We start from the raw sequence: 15,913 nt of genomic DNA, 5'->3' as shown, positions 1-15,913 counted from the left end.
TTGCTCTCTTCCAACTGGACATGCACAGGAGTTGGATTTTTTTTTTAAGTATTAACTTTTTTTTTTCCCCTTCAAGCTTAGCCAGAGACCTCATGGAGGTCTAAACCCAAGCCAAGCTTGATCTGTTTTAATTCAACCACTGTTGATTTATGGCTTAGCAAAAAATGTCTGAGAATTTTTTTAAGGTAAAAAAATTTTTTTACCCCAACTTGACTCTCTCACATCTCAAATCAAGCTGAAGGGATATTTCTCAGACTTTCAAAAGACAAAGTCATCATTGGAGTGAAAGAGAGCACTGAAAGTTTCAAATCCCAGAGAGAAATCCCATGAAAGTGTATATATAAGTGAAAACAAATATATTGGAACACTATATGAAACATTAAATAGGCTCATTTGATTCCCTTTGAATAGAAACTAGAATAGAATCAACCCAAGGCTGGAGAGGAGGAGGAGGAGTAGGTTGGGTTGGGGGTGTTTTTTTTGAGGGTTTGCACCAGAAGAGACACAAAAGTTCTCTCTATGCTTTCTTTTTTTTTGGGACGGAGTTTCGCTCTTGTTACCCAGGCTGGAGTGCAATGGCACGATCTCGGCTCACTGCAACCTCCGCCTCCTGGGTTCAGGTGATTCTCCTGTCTCAGCTTCCTGAGTAGCTGGGATTACAGGCACACGCCACCACGCCCGGCTAATGTTTTGTATTTTTAGTAGAGATGGGGTTTCACCGTGCTGACCAGGATGGTCTCGATCTCTTGACCTCGTGATCCACCCGCCTCGGCCTCCCAAAGTGCTGGGATTACAGGCTTGAGCCACCGCGCCCGGCCTATGCTTTCTTTTATAAGCCCTCTTCCTCTTCTTACCAGCCAGACCAAAAATGATCCATGGTGAGTTTTATTCTCTACCTCGCTCTGGAATGTGGATTGTTATACAATATAAGCAGGAATTAGACTAATAAGCTATTACCAACTGCAAGAAGAAAATCAATACCAAGCCACTGGTGCCTTCCAGCTTTGCTATTTAATGGGTCTAACCTAGTTCACAATGCATGATCCTTTCTCTGCCTCCTGTAACATTTGGGCTGGGCCCTTAGATTTAACCATTCATTAGCTGTGAGTTTATAATTTGTACCTTCTGTCTTTTCCTGTGTGAGCATCCATCTTTCCCATAAGATTGTAAGCTCCATGAGAGGAGGAACTGACCACATATTCCATCTAATTTCCCACAGCCGAGACCTCCAACCTTCCTCTCGGTTTCTCACACCTTAGCCCCGTGACTGTCTGAGTCCTCCGCCTCAAAAGGACACACAGAAGAAACAAGGTAAGATGTGCCTTCTTCCTAATGCTGAGGAAGAACCAAGCATATAATTCCTGATAATTGCATTGTGCTCTTCTTCCTGAGGGATCTTTGAGAAGCGGGGAGGGGGCACTCTCTGCTACCACATATTTGTGCACTGTGTGCTTCTCCACTAAGTGCATATCTTCATGAAAAAATTACTGGTTATACAGCAGCTCCGCTTGTGAACGTTAATACACATCTGATACTTAGACTGCCTTGGCTCAGACATAGAATTACTGATATTACTTCTAATGCTTTACATTCCTTCCATGGTTTTAGTTTTTCAATGTCAAGAACAGGCTTTCACTCTTCTCTCCTGCGACTACAGTGAATTCCTCAGAGACCAAGGCCACATCTGTGCTGTACATTAGCTTTCTCACCCCAGACATCGTCCTGCTTGCATATCAGATAAACAGATTAATGGGCAAGGAACAGGCCTGCCCCAGAAAACAAATGAAATAATGGGACAGAATTGTGTTTAAGTACAAAAACTCTGATTCTTGTTATACACACTTTTTGCCATCACATACCCCAGCAGTGTTTATAAGTGAATTTATATGAACAACATCCTGAAATTTATTGAGCATTTACATTATTCTATATACTCTCCAAAGTACTTCATAGATATTATCTCATTTAACTTTCACAACAATTGTATGAGTAGTTACTATTTACAATTATGTTCTATTGCTATTGAATTTGTACTACCAATATTCAGTATGACTTATTTGGTCCTTACATGAGGTTACGACGTTGTGTGATTATCTTGTGCTGTAGGAATATTTTGCAGTGTTTACTATATGCCTCATTTGTGGTTGTTGTTAGTTGCTATAAGAAGGAGATCTCCAAGACCAGTTGCTTAAAGAACGGAAACGTGTATTTCTGTCTCATGTAAAAATCCAGGAAGCGGGTTTCAGATTGGCAGGTGCCTGTTGTCCATATAGCCATTCAAGGACTTGGTTCTTTCCATATTTTTTCTTTACCATCTCCTAGGTATAGCCCAGTGCTAAGGAACCAGAGTGGAGGTGGCATCTATCACTTCTGCTTACCTTGGAGAAAACTTAGTCACATGGCCATAGCTAACTCTACAGGAAACTAGGAAATGTGTCCACTGAGTAGCCATGTGTCTAGCTACAGTTTTATTTCTATGATAAAAAAGGAGGATTGGAACTTAGTAGCTCACTATGTTCATCATAATCTTCAATAAATAGATTGTAAACAGTTGGAGAGCTAGGCCTATGTCTTGTTCATATTTGCCCCTATCACAGGGCTAAGCACCTGCCACAGAAATTCTGGGCTCATGTTCCAGCACTCCCTAACTCAGGTGTAGGGATATGTAGGGTTTGTGATGGCAGATATAGCAAGTCAACTATGGCACTACTGTTTCCTGAACTTGGGTGTGCCCTTAGAATATTTTGCAATACAGTACACCTGGAAGCCACTTGCAACAGGTGGGGACTGGCACATGATCTGAATCCTATTAGCCCTCCCTGATTGTAGGTATTCCAATATTAAATAAAGAAAGAGCTGTGGTAGTTTTCCCTCTGTTTCCATGGAAGCAGTTATGTTGGTTACTGTGGTGATTTTAACGTATGTCTTCAAATTCTTTGACACGCCTTCCTTCAGAAGGTAGAATTTAATTCCTTTCCCCTTGAATGTGGGCCATAGGTGAGTCACTTATAACATAGAATATTGGCCAGATGCAGTGGCTCATGCCTGTAATCCCAACACCTTGGGAGGCTGAGATGGGTGGGTCACCAGAGGATGGGAGTTTGAGACCAGCCTGGCCAACATGGTGAAACCCTGTCTTTACTAAAAATACAAAATTAGTCAGGCATGGTGGCAGGCACTTGTAGTCCCAGCTATGCATGATGCTGAGGCAGGAGAATTGTTTGAACCCAGGAGGTGGAGGTTGCAGTGAGCTGAGATCGTGCCATTACACTGCAGCCAGGGCGACAAGAGTGAGACTCCATCTCAAAACAAACAAACAAACAAACAAAAACCCCATGTTATAAAATGGGGCAGAAGTAATGCTATGTGGCTTCCAAGCCGTCATTCAAAAGATACAGCTTCCCCCTTGCTCTTTCTCACGTTTGGAATGCACACTTTGGGGAAGGCCAGCTACCATAGCCTAAGGACACTCAAGCAGTCCTGTGGAGAAGTCCATGAGGAGAGGAACTGAGGCCTCCTGCCTAGAACCAGCATCAACTTGCAAACCACATGAGTGGGCTACCTTGGAATTGGATTCTCCAAACTCCATACAGCCTTTGGATGATGCAGCCCCAGCCAACATTTGACTGCAGCCTCATGAGAGACCCCAAGCCAGAACTGCCCAGCTGAGCCACTTCCAAATTTCTGGCCTATAGAAGCCATAGAGATAAGAATTAGTTATTGTTTTAAGCTACCAAGTCTTGGGATGATTTGCTATGCAACAGATAATATAGACAAATTAATAAATAAATAAAATAGTTGCCTTCTCAGAATGGGAACTTGGAGAGTGTCAGGAGAACTACGGGAGGAGTGAAGGATAAAAATTTTATAATTTTTTTGGGGGTCGTTATTTCAGCGCTAACAGCTCCTGACTTGGACTGGACCAGGAATGAACTCATTTTATTAAGTTGCACAAAGCTGGCTTGATTTTAAGGAAGAATCAATAGATTTGGCTGGGCACAGTGGCTCATGCCTGTGATACCTGAACTTTGGGAGGCTGAGGTGGGCGGATCACAAGGTCAGGAGATCTAGACCATCCTGGCCAACATGGTGAAACCCCGAACCTACTAAAAATACAAAAATTAGCTTGACGTGGTGGCGAGCACCCAGCTATCTGGGAGGCTAAGGCAGGGGAATCACTTGAACCTGGGAGGTGGAGGTTGCAGTGAGCCGAGATTATGCCACTGCTGCATTCCAGCCTGGTGACAGAGTGAGACTCTGTATCAAAAAAAAAAAAATCAAATAGATTCACAAGAAATCGAAACTTACAGTTATTCTGTGATTTTCTCAACCAGCTAGATCACAAGAGCTTCAACAGTTCAAAGTTTCTCCTTTTGTATCCAAGACACCTCCCAAACCATACTCATATCCCACATTTCCACATGGCCTCATCCCAGTTACCCATAACTGCTCCTGGGATTTCTGGTCTTACCAAGCGCTGAATCTCATCCATCCACAGGACGCTGCTACAAAATGTTTCCTCTCCATGTCTCATGGTCCTGTTTTCCAATCTAATTATCCCTTACACTACAACAGAATGAATGGAAACATACCCAATTTCGTATCAACTCTGTGCCTGCTCTTGCGCCTAAGGCAGGGGTTCTTAAGCTGGGACTGTTATGTCTGATCATATAGTCATTAGAGCTTGTTTGGGGGCAAGTAACAGAAACACACTTTTATTATTATTATTATTATTATTGAAATGGAGTCTTTCCCTGGCACCCAGGTTGGAGTCCAGTGGTGCGAATCTCGGCTTACTGCAACCTGCACCTCCTGGTTCAAGCGATCGTCCTGCCTCAGCCTCCCGAGTAGCTGGGACTACAGGCATGCACCACCACGCCCGGTGGTATTTTTTGTATTTTTAATAGAAATGGAGTTTCACTGTGTTAGCCAGGATGGGACACTCGAACTTTTAAAGCAAAGGTAGACAATTTATTATTGAGATTCAGGGACATCCTACTAAATTAAACAGTAGGAATGAGCCAAGCTTCATGAGGGGCTGGAATTGGAAAGTGGGAAGTCTGCACAAATCTTCTTGCTTCATGGGTCTCTGCTTCTCTCTGGACCTCTATGTTATTCTCGCTGCATACCAGTTCTCTGATATTGTCTATGGGGCAAATGCAGAGAGTTACCCATAGTGCCCAATGTCACGACAGTTCCAGGCAGCTTGAAATTCCAACTCTTTCTCCATTCCAATTCCAGATTCCTAGGATAAAGACTTTGATGGCTTTTGGGAACTCATCATAATGGGTAGGTGAGAGGGAGTTAAAGGAGTCAATGTAAAATGAAGTACTTCAAAATATGTCCACTCTAGCGTGTGCGCACATTTTTAGGGGATAGTGCACGTTATTCTGAGCAAACTACTTAAGTCTCTGGGCTTCCAGTTTCTCATATGCAAGAAGAAAACAATATGTTTAAGAACAAATTATCTACATTTGCACTTAGACTATACCTGCCACATAATGAGTACTCAGTAAACATTAGGTGTTATCAAACTTTGCACAATGAGCTACTACTAAGAAATTCGGCAGTACCTAAATCCTCATTCTCCATAGTTGAGAGTTAATAGATACTATTTAAGACTGAGAAAATTATGAAAGTACTATAAGCTGTTATTTATAAAAATGGAGTAAAATAGAAGAAATAGCTGAAAAGATAGTAAGTAGTTACCTCTGGGAACAAGAATTGAAAGTGGGTACAGGTACAGTTATTTTAAAAATTATAAACCTATTAGTACTATTTGACTTTTAAATCTGTTTGGTCAGTGTGATTCCAATTTTGTGTTACTAAACCCCCCCACACACGCACACACCCCTTATACATATTATATGAATGACAGAACATATTATATACGTGTATAATATATAAATATTACATTGTATATCTGTATCTATGCACATTAAAAAAATAGAAGAAAACATTAAAAAGTCAACTATGGCTGTCTCTTGGGAGGGGGAGGTTAGGGTTGTAGGTAAGTTTTAGTTTTAATTTGACCTGTTTTTCCCTATTTCCCAAACTTACTGGGAAGAAGACACATTGTAATCTCATTGTAAATTTTTTTAAGAGGGCGAGAAAGAGACAGGAAGGAACCAGGAGATATGGGTTCAACCCCAGCTGTGCCACTAATTCAACTAATTCACTGTGATCTTGAGCAAACTGCTACCTCCCTGGGCCCCTGTTGATCCAGCCATAAGCACAGGATTGAGCTGAGCTCTAAATAATAACAATGCAAAGAGCTACCATTTAAGACTTACTATGTTGCCTACTCTGTGCTAGACACTTTAGTTACACCCGTGGTTATCAAATGCTTTAGAATCACCTGGAGAGCTTTTTGGATCACAGGTTTCAGGGCCCACCTCCTCAGCTTCTGATTCAGTGAGCCTGGGGTGAGGCCTGATAATTTGCATCTCTAACAAGTTCCCAGGTGATACTGATGCTGCTGACCTGAGGACCACGGCTTAAATTAACTCATTTAAGACTTGCAAAAACCCTGTGTTGTATTCTTTGTCCTTTGGATGGGGAAATTGAGGGTCTGAAAAGTCACAGTGTCAGAGCTATCATCTGAATTCAAGACTATTTAAACCAAAGCTCTTGCTGTGATCATATTGCTTTCCTCTGAGGCTTTCTCTCAGTTTCAACTTTCTATGTTTCTAGTTTACAAACAACAAAACCCACACATCTGAGACCAAATCAAAGCTCTTCAGATAAAATTCCAAGAAAATCCCAACGTGTGCAACTTCTGCCTCGGGGCGGGGATGAATCTGGGGCTGAACCCCAACAGGGAGGGTGATAGACTGCAGCTGACTGGCTTGCACGGGCCTAGCAAAGGGACTGCAGCTTCATGAAGGCACCCCTGCAACTGACTTGAACTTTTCTTTCCCTTCTCCTACAGTTTATTTGGCATTCTCTGGGTCTCTTAATCCACAGTCATTTGGGTGGCAAAAAAAAAAAAAAAAGTGGAAATGAGTTTTCTTCAATGTTGACTTTCATGGTGTCCCCGGGAATGGTTATTTTCTTCCTTTTCTCCCTAGTGTGAATTCTCAAATGATTTCAAATGCATGCCGATTGCAGTGGCCAGCTGCCAGGAGAGAAGTGAAAATAAACTGGTGACAGGAAGTGTCTCAGTTCACGGAAAGGGCAGCAAGGATATAGTGGAGCAGGCCCATGACACTCCTGGGTCCACATGCTGAAAGACTTACCCGGACAGGCTGTGTAGCCACAAATCTCCTAGTAATTCATTAAGTAAGGGGAAATGCTCCCAGAAGCATTTCTCTCCTCTCCTAACACCCTTTGTCTTTTAATTTCCAAACTCCGGGTTCATTCCTATGTCAAGCAAGCCTGGGTGAGTCTCTCTAAACAACTCCTTCATTCGTGATGGAACACACTGCCACAGACTAATGCTTTGACGCTAAGTGTTTTAACAGGCTGAGGTTTCCAAGCTTTAGGATCACAAGACGGATATATGATCGGTGTGAATTAGAAAATAGCATCAAAAACAGCATGAAGGGCGGTGGAAAGAAAAGTGCGTTCCATGGAACTTTGCCCAGTGAAGGGCTTGCAGGCTGCAAGGAAAGTTTCAAGGATAAAAAAGTATATTCAAAGTTAGTCATAAGATAAAATAAGATCATAGAACAAGGTCAAATGTTTCAATATCAATAAATGTAAATAGGCTTAATTTACCTATTAAAAGATCTCCACATTGGTGAATATGGCAAAATTTAACACTGCTCCACACAAGAGACACAGCAGAGGTCCTGAAAGGTTAAAAAAAAAAAGAAAGAAAAAGATATTAAAGCCAATGCAAATTAAAACTTAAAGGAGTTGCAATTTTGATATTTGACAAGATGGAATTAAAACCAAAAAGCACTAAAGGAGGCAAGAAGGAGACTTTAAAATACTGAAGGTAACAATTCACATTGAAGGTATGTAAGTTATTCACATTGAAGCACCTAACCACTAAAGGTGCAGGGGAAATGGAAACAGGAATAACTGGTGATTTTAATCCATTTCTGTCAATCCAAGAGAGATCAAGTGGACAATGAGGAAGCAGGAGACGCAAATGTAACGGATAAGGTAGACCTTTTAAATGTATGTAGAAACCTGGGCCCCATAGTGGCAAAAACACCTTCTCAAGTGACTACACTTTGGGCCACAAAGAAAATTTCATTAAATTTCAAAAAACAAAGAGAATACTCTCTGATCACAATACAATAAACTTGAGCATTATAAACAAAATTTAAAAACCAAAATTATTAATGATCAAATAGAGCATTGATAATTTTCTCTACAGTAGGCTAAAACATGTTTATTATGCTTATGTTTGTGAGTTTATAAGAGAGATGCCAACTGTAATAATACAAAACCAAAGTGAAACCACAAAAACCAAAGCATAAACAAAATTAAAAAACCAAAAGACCAAAGAAAATTTTTTTAAGACCAAAAAAAAAAAAAAAAAAGACTATCTGAAAATTAGGAAAAAACCATGTTAATAAGAAGCTGTTAGAGATAGAAGAGCAACTTGAAATTACAGAATTTCTGAAAAAGAATGATAATGGAAACACAAATAATCAAGTCTATGCTATTTAACTAACGTCATTAATAGAGGAAAAAGTTTAGCATTAAATATCTATGTCAGTAAAAATGAAAATAAATGAATTAAATGCCCCATTCAAAAAGCAAGAAAAAAAACACAAAGTGAGCCAAAACAATCTAGAAGGAAGGAATTAATAAAGATGAAAGCAAAAATTAATAAGTTAGAAAGTAGAACTAAAAAATAAACCCAAGGCTGAAACAATTAACAAAATGTATAAAGCACCCACTAAACTGGTCAAGAAAATAAATGAGAGGAAGCATGGACACACAAGATTAGAAATCCTGGGTGTGGACAGATGGGCAGGAGCATCAAAGCAAAGGAAATCTAAACTAAAAACATAAGAGACTGTTTTCCTCAACTCTATGCAAACTATTTGAAAACTTATCTGAAATGGATAATTTTCTAGAATAATGCAACTTACCTAAATTGGTCTCAGTAGAGACACAAAGTCTTAACAGACAAATTATCATGGAAGAAATAAAGAGCTTGCCAACAAAAAGCACCAGGCCCTAACAGTCTCGCAGGAAAATTCTAGCAAACCATTGAAGATCAAATAATCCCAATACTACTTAAGAACAAAGGAAAAAGAAGAAAAACTTCAGATAATTTGAGTTTTAATAATTTAGCCTACAATAGACTAAAACTTGTAAACCATGTTTAATGTTTGTGAGTTAATACAAATACCAAGTAATAATGACACAGAAACAAAACAACAACAACAACAGAATTCACTGGTCACTTTGGATGATCCCAATGATCTTCATTTTGAAAGATGGCCATAAGGAATCAAGCATCGCTGGGCTCGGTGGCTCAGAGGATCACTTAAGCCCAGGAGTTTGAGACCACGCTGAGCAACATAGTGAGAGCCTGTCTCTAAAAAAATAAAAATAAAAATTAGCTGAGTGGCCTGGGATTTCAACCGTGCTACCTGAATGTTGTGATCCGTCTTCTGCGTATCGCCGGAATTTCGAATCGCGATGGTCGTCCCCTCATAGAGGAGCTGGACTCCCTCAAGTACAGCGACCTGCAGAAATTAGCCAGGAGTCTGCGTCTCCGGGCCAACCTGAGGGCAGACCAGTTGTTAAAAGCCGTGAAAGGCCACATTAATCGTGAGGCAAGAAAAGGAAATGAGAATCGGGATGAAAGTCAAATTTCTGCATCCTCTTGTCATGAGACTGAGATACAGATCAGCAGCCAGGAACAAGCCGAGAGAGAGCCAACTGGCCATGTCACCAAAACAAGGAGAAGGCACAAGACTGCCCGTGTGGACCCTGACTCCCAGCAGGATCATTCAGAGATAAAAAATAAGTGATCCGGGCCGGGCGCGGTGGCTCACGCCTGTAATCCCAGCACTTTGGGAGGCCCAGGTGGGTGGATCACGAGGTCAAGAAATCGAGACCATCCTGGTCAAAATGGTGAAACCCCGTCTCTACTAAAAATACAAAAAATTAGCTGGGCATGGTGGCGCGTGCCTGTAATCCCAGCTACTCAGGAGGCTGAGAGGCAGGAGAATTGCCTGAACCCAGGAGGCGGAGGTTGCGGTGAGCCGAGATTGCGCCATTGCACTCCAGCCTGGGTAACAAGAGCGAAACTCCGACTCAAAAAAAAAAAAATAAATAAATAAAATAAAATAAAAAATAAGTGATCCGACTGAATTCCAGAATCATGAAAAGCAGGAAAGCCAGGATTTCAGTGCTATTGCAAGAGTTTATTCTGCAGATGAGCACCAAGGAGCTAAGAATGCTGTTTCTTCAGGAAAACGTGGAATAAATGGTAACAAAGATTCAAAGATACCTTCAGAAAGAAAGAAATCTCTCTACACAGGTGGGTTATCCAAACCTGGAAAAAATAAAAGAACTGCAAAGATACCTTCAGAAAGAAAGAAATCTCTCTACACAGGTGGGTTATCCAAACCTGGAAAAAATAAAAGAACTGCAATGACTACTCCAAACTTTAAGAAGCTTCATGAAGCTCATTTTAAGGAAACAGAGTCCATTGAGCAATATATTAAGAGGAAAAAGAAACATTTTGAAGAATACAATTTCATCAGTGAACTGAAGCAGCAGCCCATCAATAAGGGAGGAGTCATGACTCCAGTACCTCCAAAAGGAAGACTCTCTGTGGCTTCTACTCCCATCAGCCAACAACGCTCTCAAGGCCAGTCCTACGGCCCTGCATGTCAGAGTACCTTGGGTCTGAAGGGGTCACACAAGCGCTCTGCTATCTCTGCAGCTAAAACAGGTATCAGGTTTTCAGCTGCTACTAAAGATAATGAGTATAAGTGTTCACTGACCAAGACTCCAGCCAGAAGGTCTGCACATGTGACCATGTCTGGGAATACCCCAAAAGTTATTACTCCATTCAAGTTGACAACTGAGGCAATGCAGACTCCAGTCTCGAATAAGAAACCAGTGTTTGATCTTCAAGCAAGTTTGTCTCGTCCCCTCAACTATGAACCACACAAAGGAAAGTTAAAACCATGGGGGTACTCTAAAGAAAATAATTATCTAAATGGACATGTCAACAGAATTGATTTCCACAAGAAAACTTACAAACAACCCCGTCTCCAGACAAAGGAAGAGCAACGGAAGAAACATGAGCAAGAATGAAAGGAGAAGAAAGCAAAGCTTTTGGGAGTGCGAAGGGGCCTCAGTTTGGCTGAAGATTAGTAATTTTTTAACATCTTGTAAATATTCCTGTATTCTCAACTATTTTTCCTTTTGTAAATTTTTTTTTTTTTGCTTTCTTCCCCACTTTAGTCATGAGATCTTTTTCTGCTAACTGTTCATATTCTATGTCGTGTCCATGGGTTCTTCATGTGCTACAATCTCTGAAAAGACATTATCACACTAAAGCTCAAATTCTTTGGGATGGTTTTTGCCTAAGTCCCTATACAACTCGGTTTTCTAATGAGACCCTTCCTAAGATTCTGGTCCTAGATTTTTAAAGCCAAGTTCCCCCTGCTGGTTCTAGTATGAACAGAACTGCAGTCTTCTGCTAGGCAATAGCATTTACCTGTTGGCAGCTAATTATACAAGCTTCAGTAGAAATTGAACAATAACAACAGTAGGGTAAGCTGGGGTAGAAAGGCCACCTCTTCACTCTCTAGTCTATAGAATATAGTACGCTTTATGAAATGGGGCCATATGGTTTGGTTATTACATCAATATTTTATCTAGATGAAATTGTTTAGGCTCATATCCATCTTTGTTGAAATAGCCTCCTGTAATTACCATGTCACTCACTATATTTGCAAAAGTAAAACTCTCTGTAACTCATTCTAATGTTGCTGACTTAAAATAAAAGCTACATAGCCCTAAAAAAAAAAAAAAATTAGCTGAGCATGGTGGCATGCACCTGTGGTCCCAGCTACTTAGGAGGCTGAGGTGGGAGGACTGCTTGAGCCTGGGAGGCTGAGGCTGCAGTGAGCCACGATATCACCACTGCACTCCAGCCCAGGAAACAGAGTGAGACGTTGTCTCAAAAAAATAAAATAAATTTTAAAAAAAACACTCATTGTGCTTTTCATAGATGAACTGTAACTCACAATGAAGTTAAGTTTTTCTTTATAGAGACATTCTAGCTAATACATGGAAAGTACTGATAGGTTTAAAATACCACTGTTTTGTAACCCCTGATGAAATTTGTGGATCTGGGCTATGATCATCAAAGCCTGTTCACTTCTCAAAGTGGGAGATTAAGAGACAGACATTACATGTCTCCCACTGGAAGTCCATCTATAATGTATTCTTGACATAGAAATTTTAATTTACAAGAAACACACAGTCCAGGGAACATGTGAGCTAATACTAGAGGGATGCAATCAGCGAAATCCAGGCTATGGAAACTCTATAGGACAAATGATTCACTTTCCTAAACAAATGAATTACAAAGGGGAAAAGAAGAGATGGAGGAGGAATCTATAGATTAAAAGAAATTTGAGAAACCTGAACCAATCCAACATGTGGATGCAATTTGGGTCCCCATTCAAGCAAACGAACATTTGTGAGACAACTGGAGGAAATTTAGACCTGGCAGTATGATAATATTTAACATTATTAGTGTTAAAAGGTATAATATTGGAATTATAATTTAAGAAAAGAGACTCTGTATATTTCAGAGATGCATGCTAAAATATCTGGAAAGGAGATTATCTGGGATTTGCCACAAAAGACTGAAGGCAGAAATGGGAGAGAAGTAGATGGGCTATAAATGGAATAAGATTAGCCTAAAGTTAGTATTTAAAGAAGCTGACTGATGGGAACATGAAGGTTCCCTGTACTATCCTTTTTTTCTTTTTTATATGTTTGAAATTTCCCAAAGTAAAGAGCTTTTTCTGGTTGTTTTTAATCAGTTGCCATTATAGGTGATCGTTATTGCTCCCTGTATACTTATCCCTCTTTTTCAAATTTTTCACAATGATAGTGATTTACTTTAAATCATGGGAAAAGTACTTTTTGGCAGTAAAAGAAACGAAAGATTTAGTCACTGCCTGATTTTTTAGTAGCTCATTGTGCAAAATCTGTTAACACCTAATGTTTATCTACTGCTTATTATATTCTAAGTGCCTATGTGGATTAATTTATTTGTTATTAAATGTCTTCTTATTTTCTTCTTGGAGATGAGGTAACAAAAATCCAGAGACTTTAAGCAGCTTGCTTGGAATAACACAGCTGGGGTAAGAGATAGAACCAGAATTTGAACTCGGGCTGTCTGGCTCCAAATTTTATTCTCTAAACTGTGATGTTGTGTTTGAGCCTGACTTGAGTCTTTGTATAGTGAAACTGGCATCCTCTCTCTCCTCCCTCAAATAGGAGCTGCCTGTGCATGTGCTGTGAAGGTGGCAATGAGCCTGGCTCTTCTTTGAGACATTATTAGCTGGGTGGGTTTGGGCACGAATCACTTCATTCTCTGAGCTTCAGTTTTATTGCCTATTAAAATTAGACAGGTGGAGGGGGCTGGACTATTTGATGAGGGAGTTGAACTATTTGATGCTGCTTGCCTGCTGTGCAGCCTTGCATAACCTCTCTGAGCTTGGTTTCCCATCTCTGAAAAGGGGATTATTATTCCTACCTCATAGGTGGTTGAGAAGAAGAAAGGCCATCTGTGAAAAATGTGGGGTACAATAATAATGCTAGACATGATCATTGCCATTATTCTTCTCCTAGAAGAGTCTCTGAGTCTGGAAGGGTTGGGAAAAAGGACCCGCTTACCCAGGGAGGCTCTCCTGGGCCTTCCACGTCATGCTGGTAACTATGGAGAGGACTTTGCAGCAGCACAGACACAGGATGAAGAGGGGCCTCGAGTCTTGAACCAGAAGGGAGCCTAATAATTGTGGAAGGCACCATGTATCGAACCCCTACTATTCTAGATGCTTTACAAATATTCCCACATTCAGCCTTGGCTCAGCCTAGCAGGGCAGATATTCACAGCATGCCCATGGCTAGTTAAGTGAGTAGAAGTGCCAGGATTTAAACTGTGCCTCTTTCTCCTTTCTCACTTTGCTCTGGTTATAATTAACCAGTTTTTAAATCCTGTGTGCAATATGGTCTTATGATTGCATTTAACCTGAAAATACCCAGGTCATTAGTCACATAGATTATTTTCAAGTGTAAAGCTAATACATGCTTACTATAGCAAATAAAACTTCAGAAAAAAGACAATTCACTCACAAATTCACTACCCAGCATTCAGAGACAACCGTGATTAACATTTTCTTCACTTTTTTTCTTATATCATTGAGATCAGACCATAGTAAATACATTTTGAAAATCTAAAATCATTGAAATAATAAAATGAAATGACCTTGGATTGTAAGGACCTCAGAGTAGCATCAATGTATTGAGGTTGATCTATTTCAACAGTTCTCAACTGTGTGAGATTTTGCCCCCAAGGGGACATTTGGAAATGTCTGGAGACACTTTTGTTTGTGGGGTGGTTGCTACTGGCATCTGGTGGGTAGGGGCCAGGCATGCTGCTGAACACCCTACAATGCACAGGACAGCCGTCCACAAGGAGAATTATCTGGCTCAAATGTTAATAGTGCCAAGATTAAGAAACCCTGGCCAGGCGTGGTGGCTCACACCTGTAATGCCAGCACTTTGGGAGGCTGAGGTGGGTGGATCACGAGGTCAAGAGTTCAAGACCAGCCTGGCCAAGATGGTGAAACTCTGTCTCTACTAAAAATACAAAATTAGCTTGATGCAGTGGCAGGTGCCTGTAATCCCAGCTACCTGGGAGGCTGAGGGAGGAGAATTGCTTGAACCTGGGGGGTGGAGGTTGCAGTGAGTTGAGATGAATAATAATCAAATAATCAACACCAACCCTTGTTGATGTTGGATACAGGCTGCTGCATCCTGCTTCCCTCCATGGCAACAAATCAAAATGCAGAGGAAGTGGCATGATTAAGTGGCAGGGAAGACCTATAGCTCTGACTGCATCCCAGAGGGGTTGGGATCTCATGTTCTGCCCCGGGGTAGGACTTTGGCCTGTCCTTCTCAAGGATGCTTTCCCAGCCAGGCGACATCCCCACTGCTTGGTCAGGGGTCAGTTGTGAGCACGAGGCCCGAGAGGGAAGCCGGGAGTATCACTCGCACTGACCATGATCGTCAGAGGTCAGAGACACTGCGAAACTCAAGAAGAGGACACAAACATTTCTACCAGAAGAGGGGCCCTGAGTCTATCCACACAGCCACCAGGTTACCATGAGAACTGACCACGTCCCAACAAAGAGAGGGCCAAGGACAGGGGCGGCTCTGGAGCTCAGCTCCAGTATCTCCACGTCCTCCCATTGTGAGGGATCTGGGTCAGGAACCACTGCTGGTGAATACGGAGGAGAAGCAGAGACTTCTCTCCAATGGATGAGTGTGCCAGGGCTGCTGTGACAAAGTACAACACACGGAGTGACTTACACAAGAGAAATTGATTCTCTCACATTGAGGGGGCTGGAAGTCAGAGAATAAGCCCTGCCTCAGAGGCAGGGCTGTGCTGCCTCTGAGGCACTGAAAAAAAATCTGTTCCAAGCCACACTCCTGGCTTCTGGTAATTCCTGCGTGTGGCAGCCCGGCTCCCGTCTTCACGTGGTGCTCTCCCTGTGTGCGCGTCTCTCCAAAGTCCCCCCTTCACAGGGACACCAGTCACACTGGATTAGGGGCCACTCTATTCCAGTATAGGCTCATCTTAATCACATCTGCAACAACCGTGTTTCCAAAGAAGGTCACATTCTAAGGTACTGGGGTTATGCCTACAAATTGGGGGTGGGGGGAACACAATGAAACCCAC

The 15,913-nt window shown here is 41.4% G+C and overlaps 1 protein-coding gene across 1 annotated transcript in view; it reads left to right on the top strand.

Annotated features, from left to right (window-relative positions):
- The window catches only part of LOC116528413 (nucleolar and spindle-associated protein 1-like), a 29,273-nt gene extending 17,723 nt beyond the window's left edge, over positions 1 to 11,550 (top strand). The window contains 3 exon segments of the mRNA XM_032245649.1: positions 9,628 to 9,936; positions 10,271 to 10,456; positions 10,532 to 11,550. Of these exon segments, the coding sequence (XP_032101540.1) occupies positions 9,628 to 9,936; positions 10,271 to 10,456; positions 10,532 to 11,301 (1,265 nt within the window). The 3' untranslated portion in view covers positions 11,302 to 11,550.
- Positions 11,551 to 15,913: the final 4,363 nt, after the last annotated feature.

The sequence above is a fragment of the Sapajus apella genome, unplaced genomic scaffold (genome assembly GCF_009761245.1).
Source record: "Sapajus apella isolate SASKATOON/1434 unplaced genomic scaffold, GSC_monkey_1.0 scaffold58, whole genome shotgun sequence".
NCBI classification, from domain to species: Eukaryota; Metazoa; Chordata; class Mammalia; order Primates; family Cebidae; genus Sapajus; species Sapajus apella.
The sequence above is the reverse complement of the archived record's forward strand: the minus strand, read 5'-3'. Positions and strand labels throughout refer to the sequence as shown.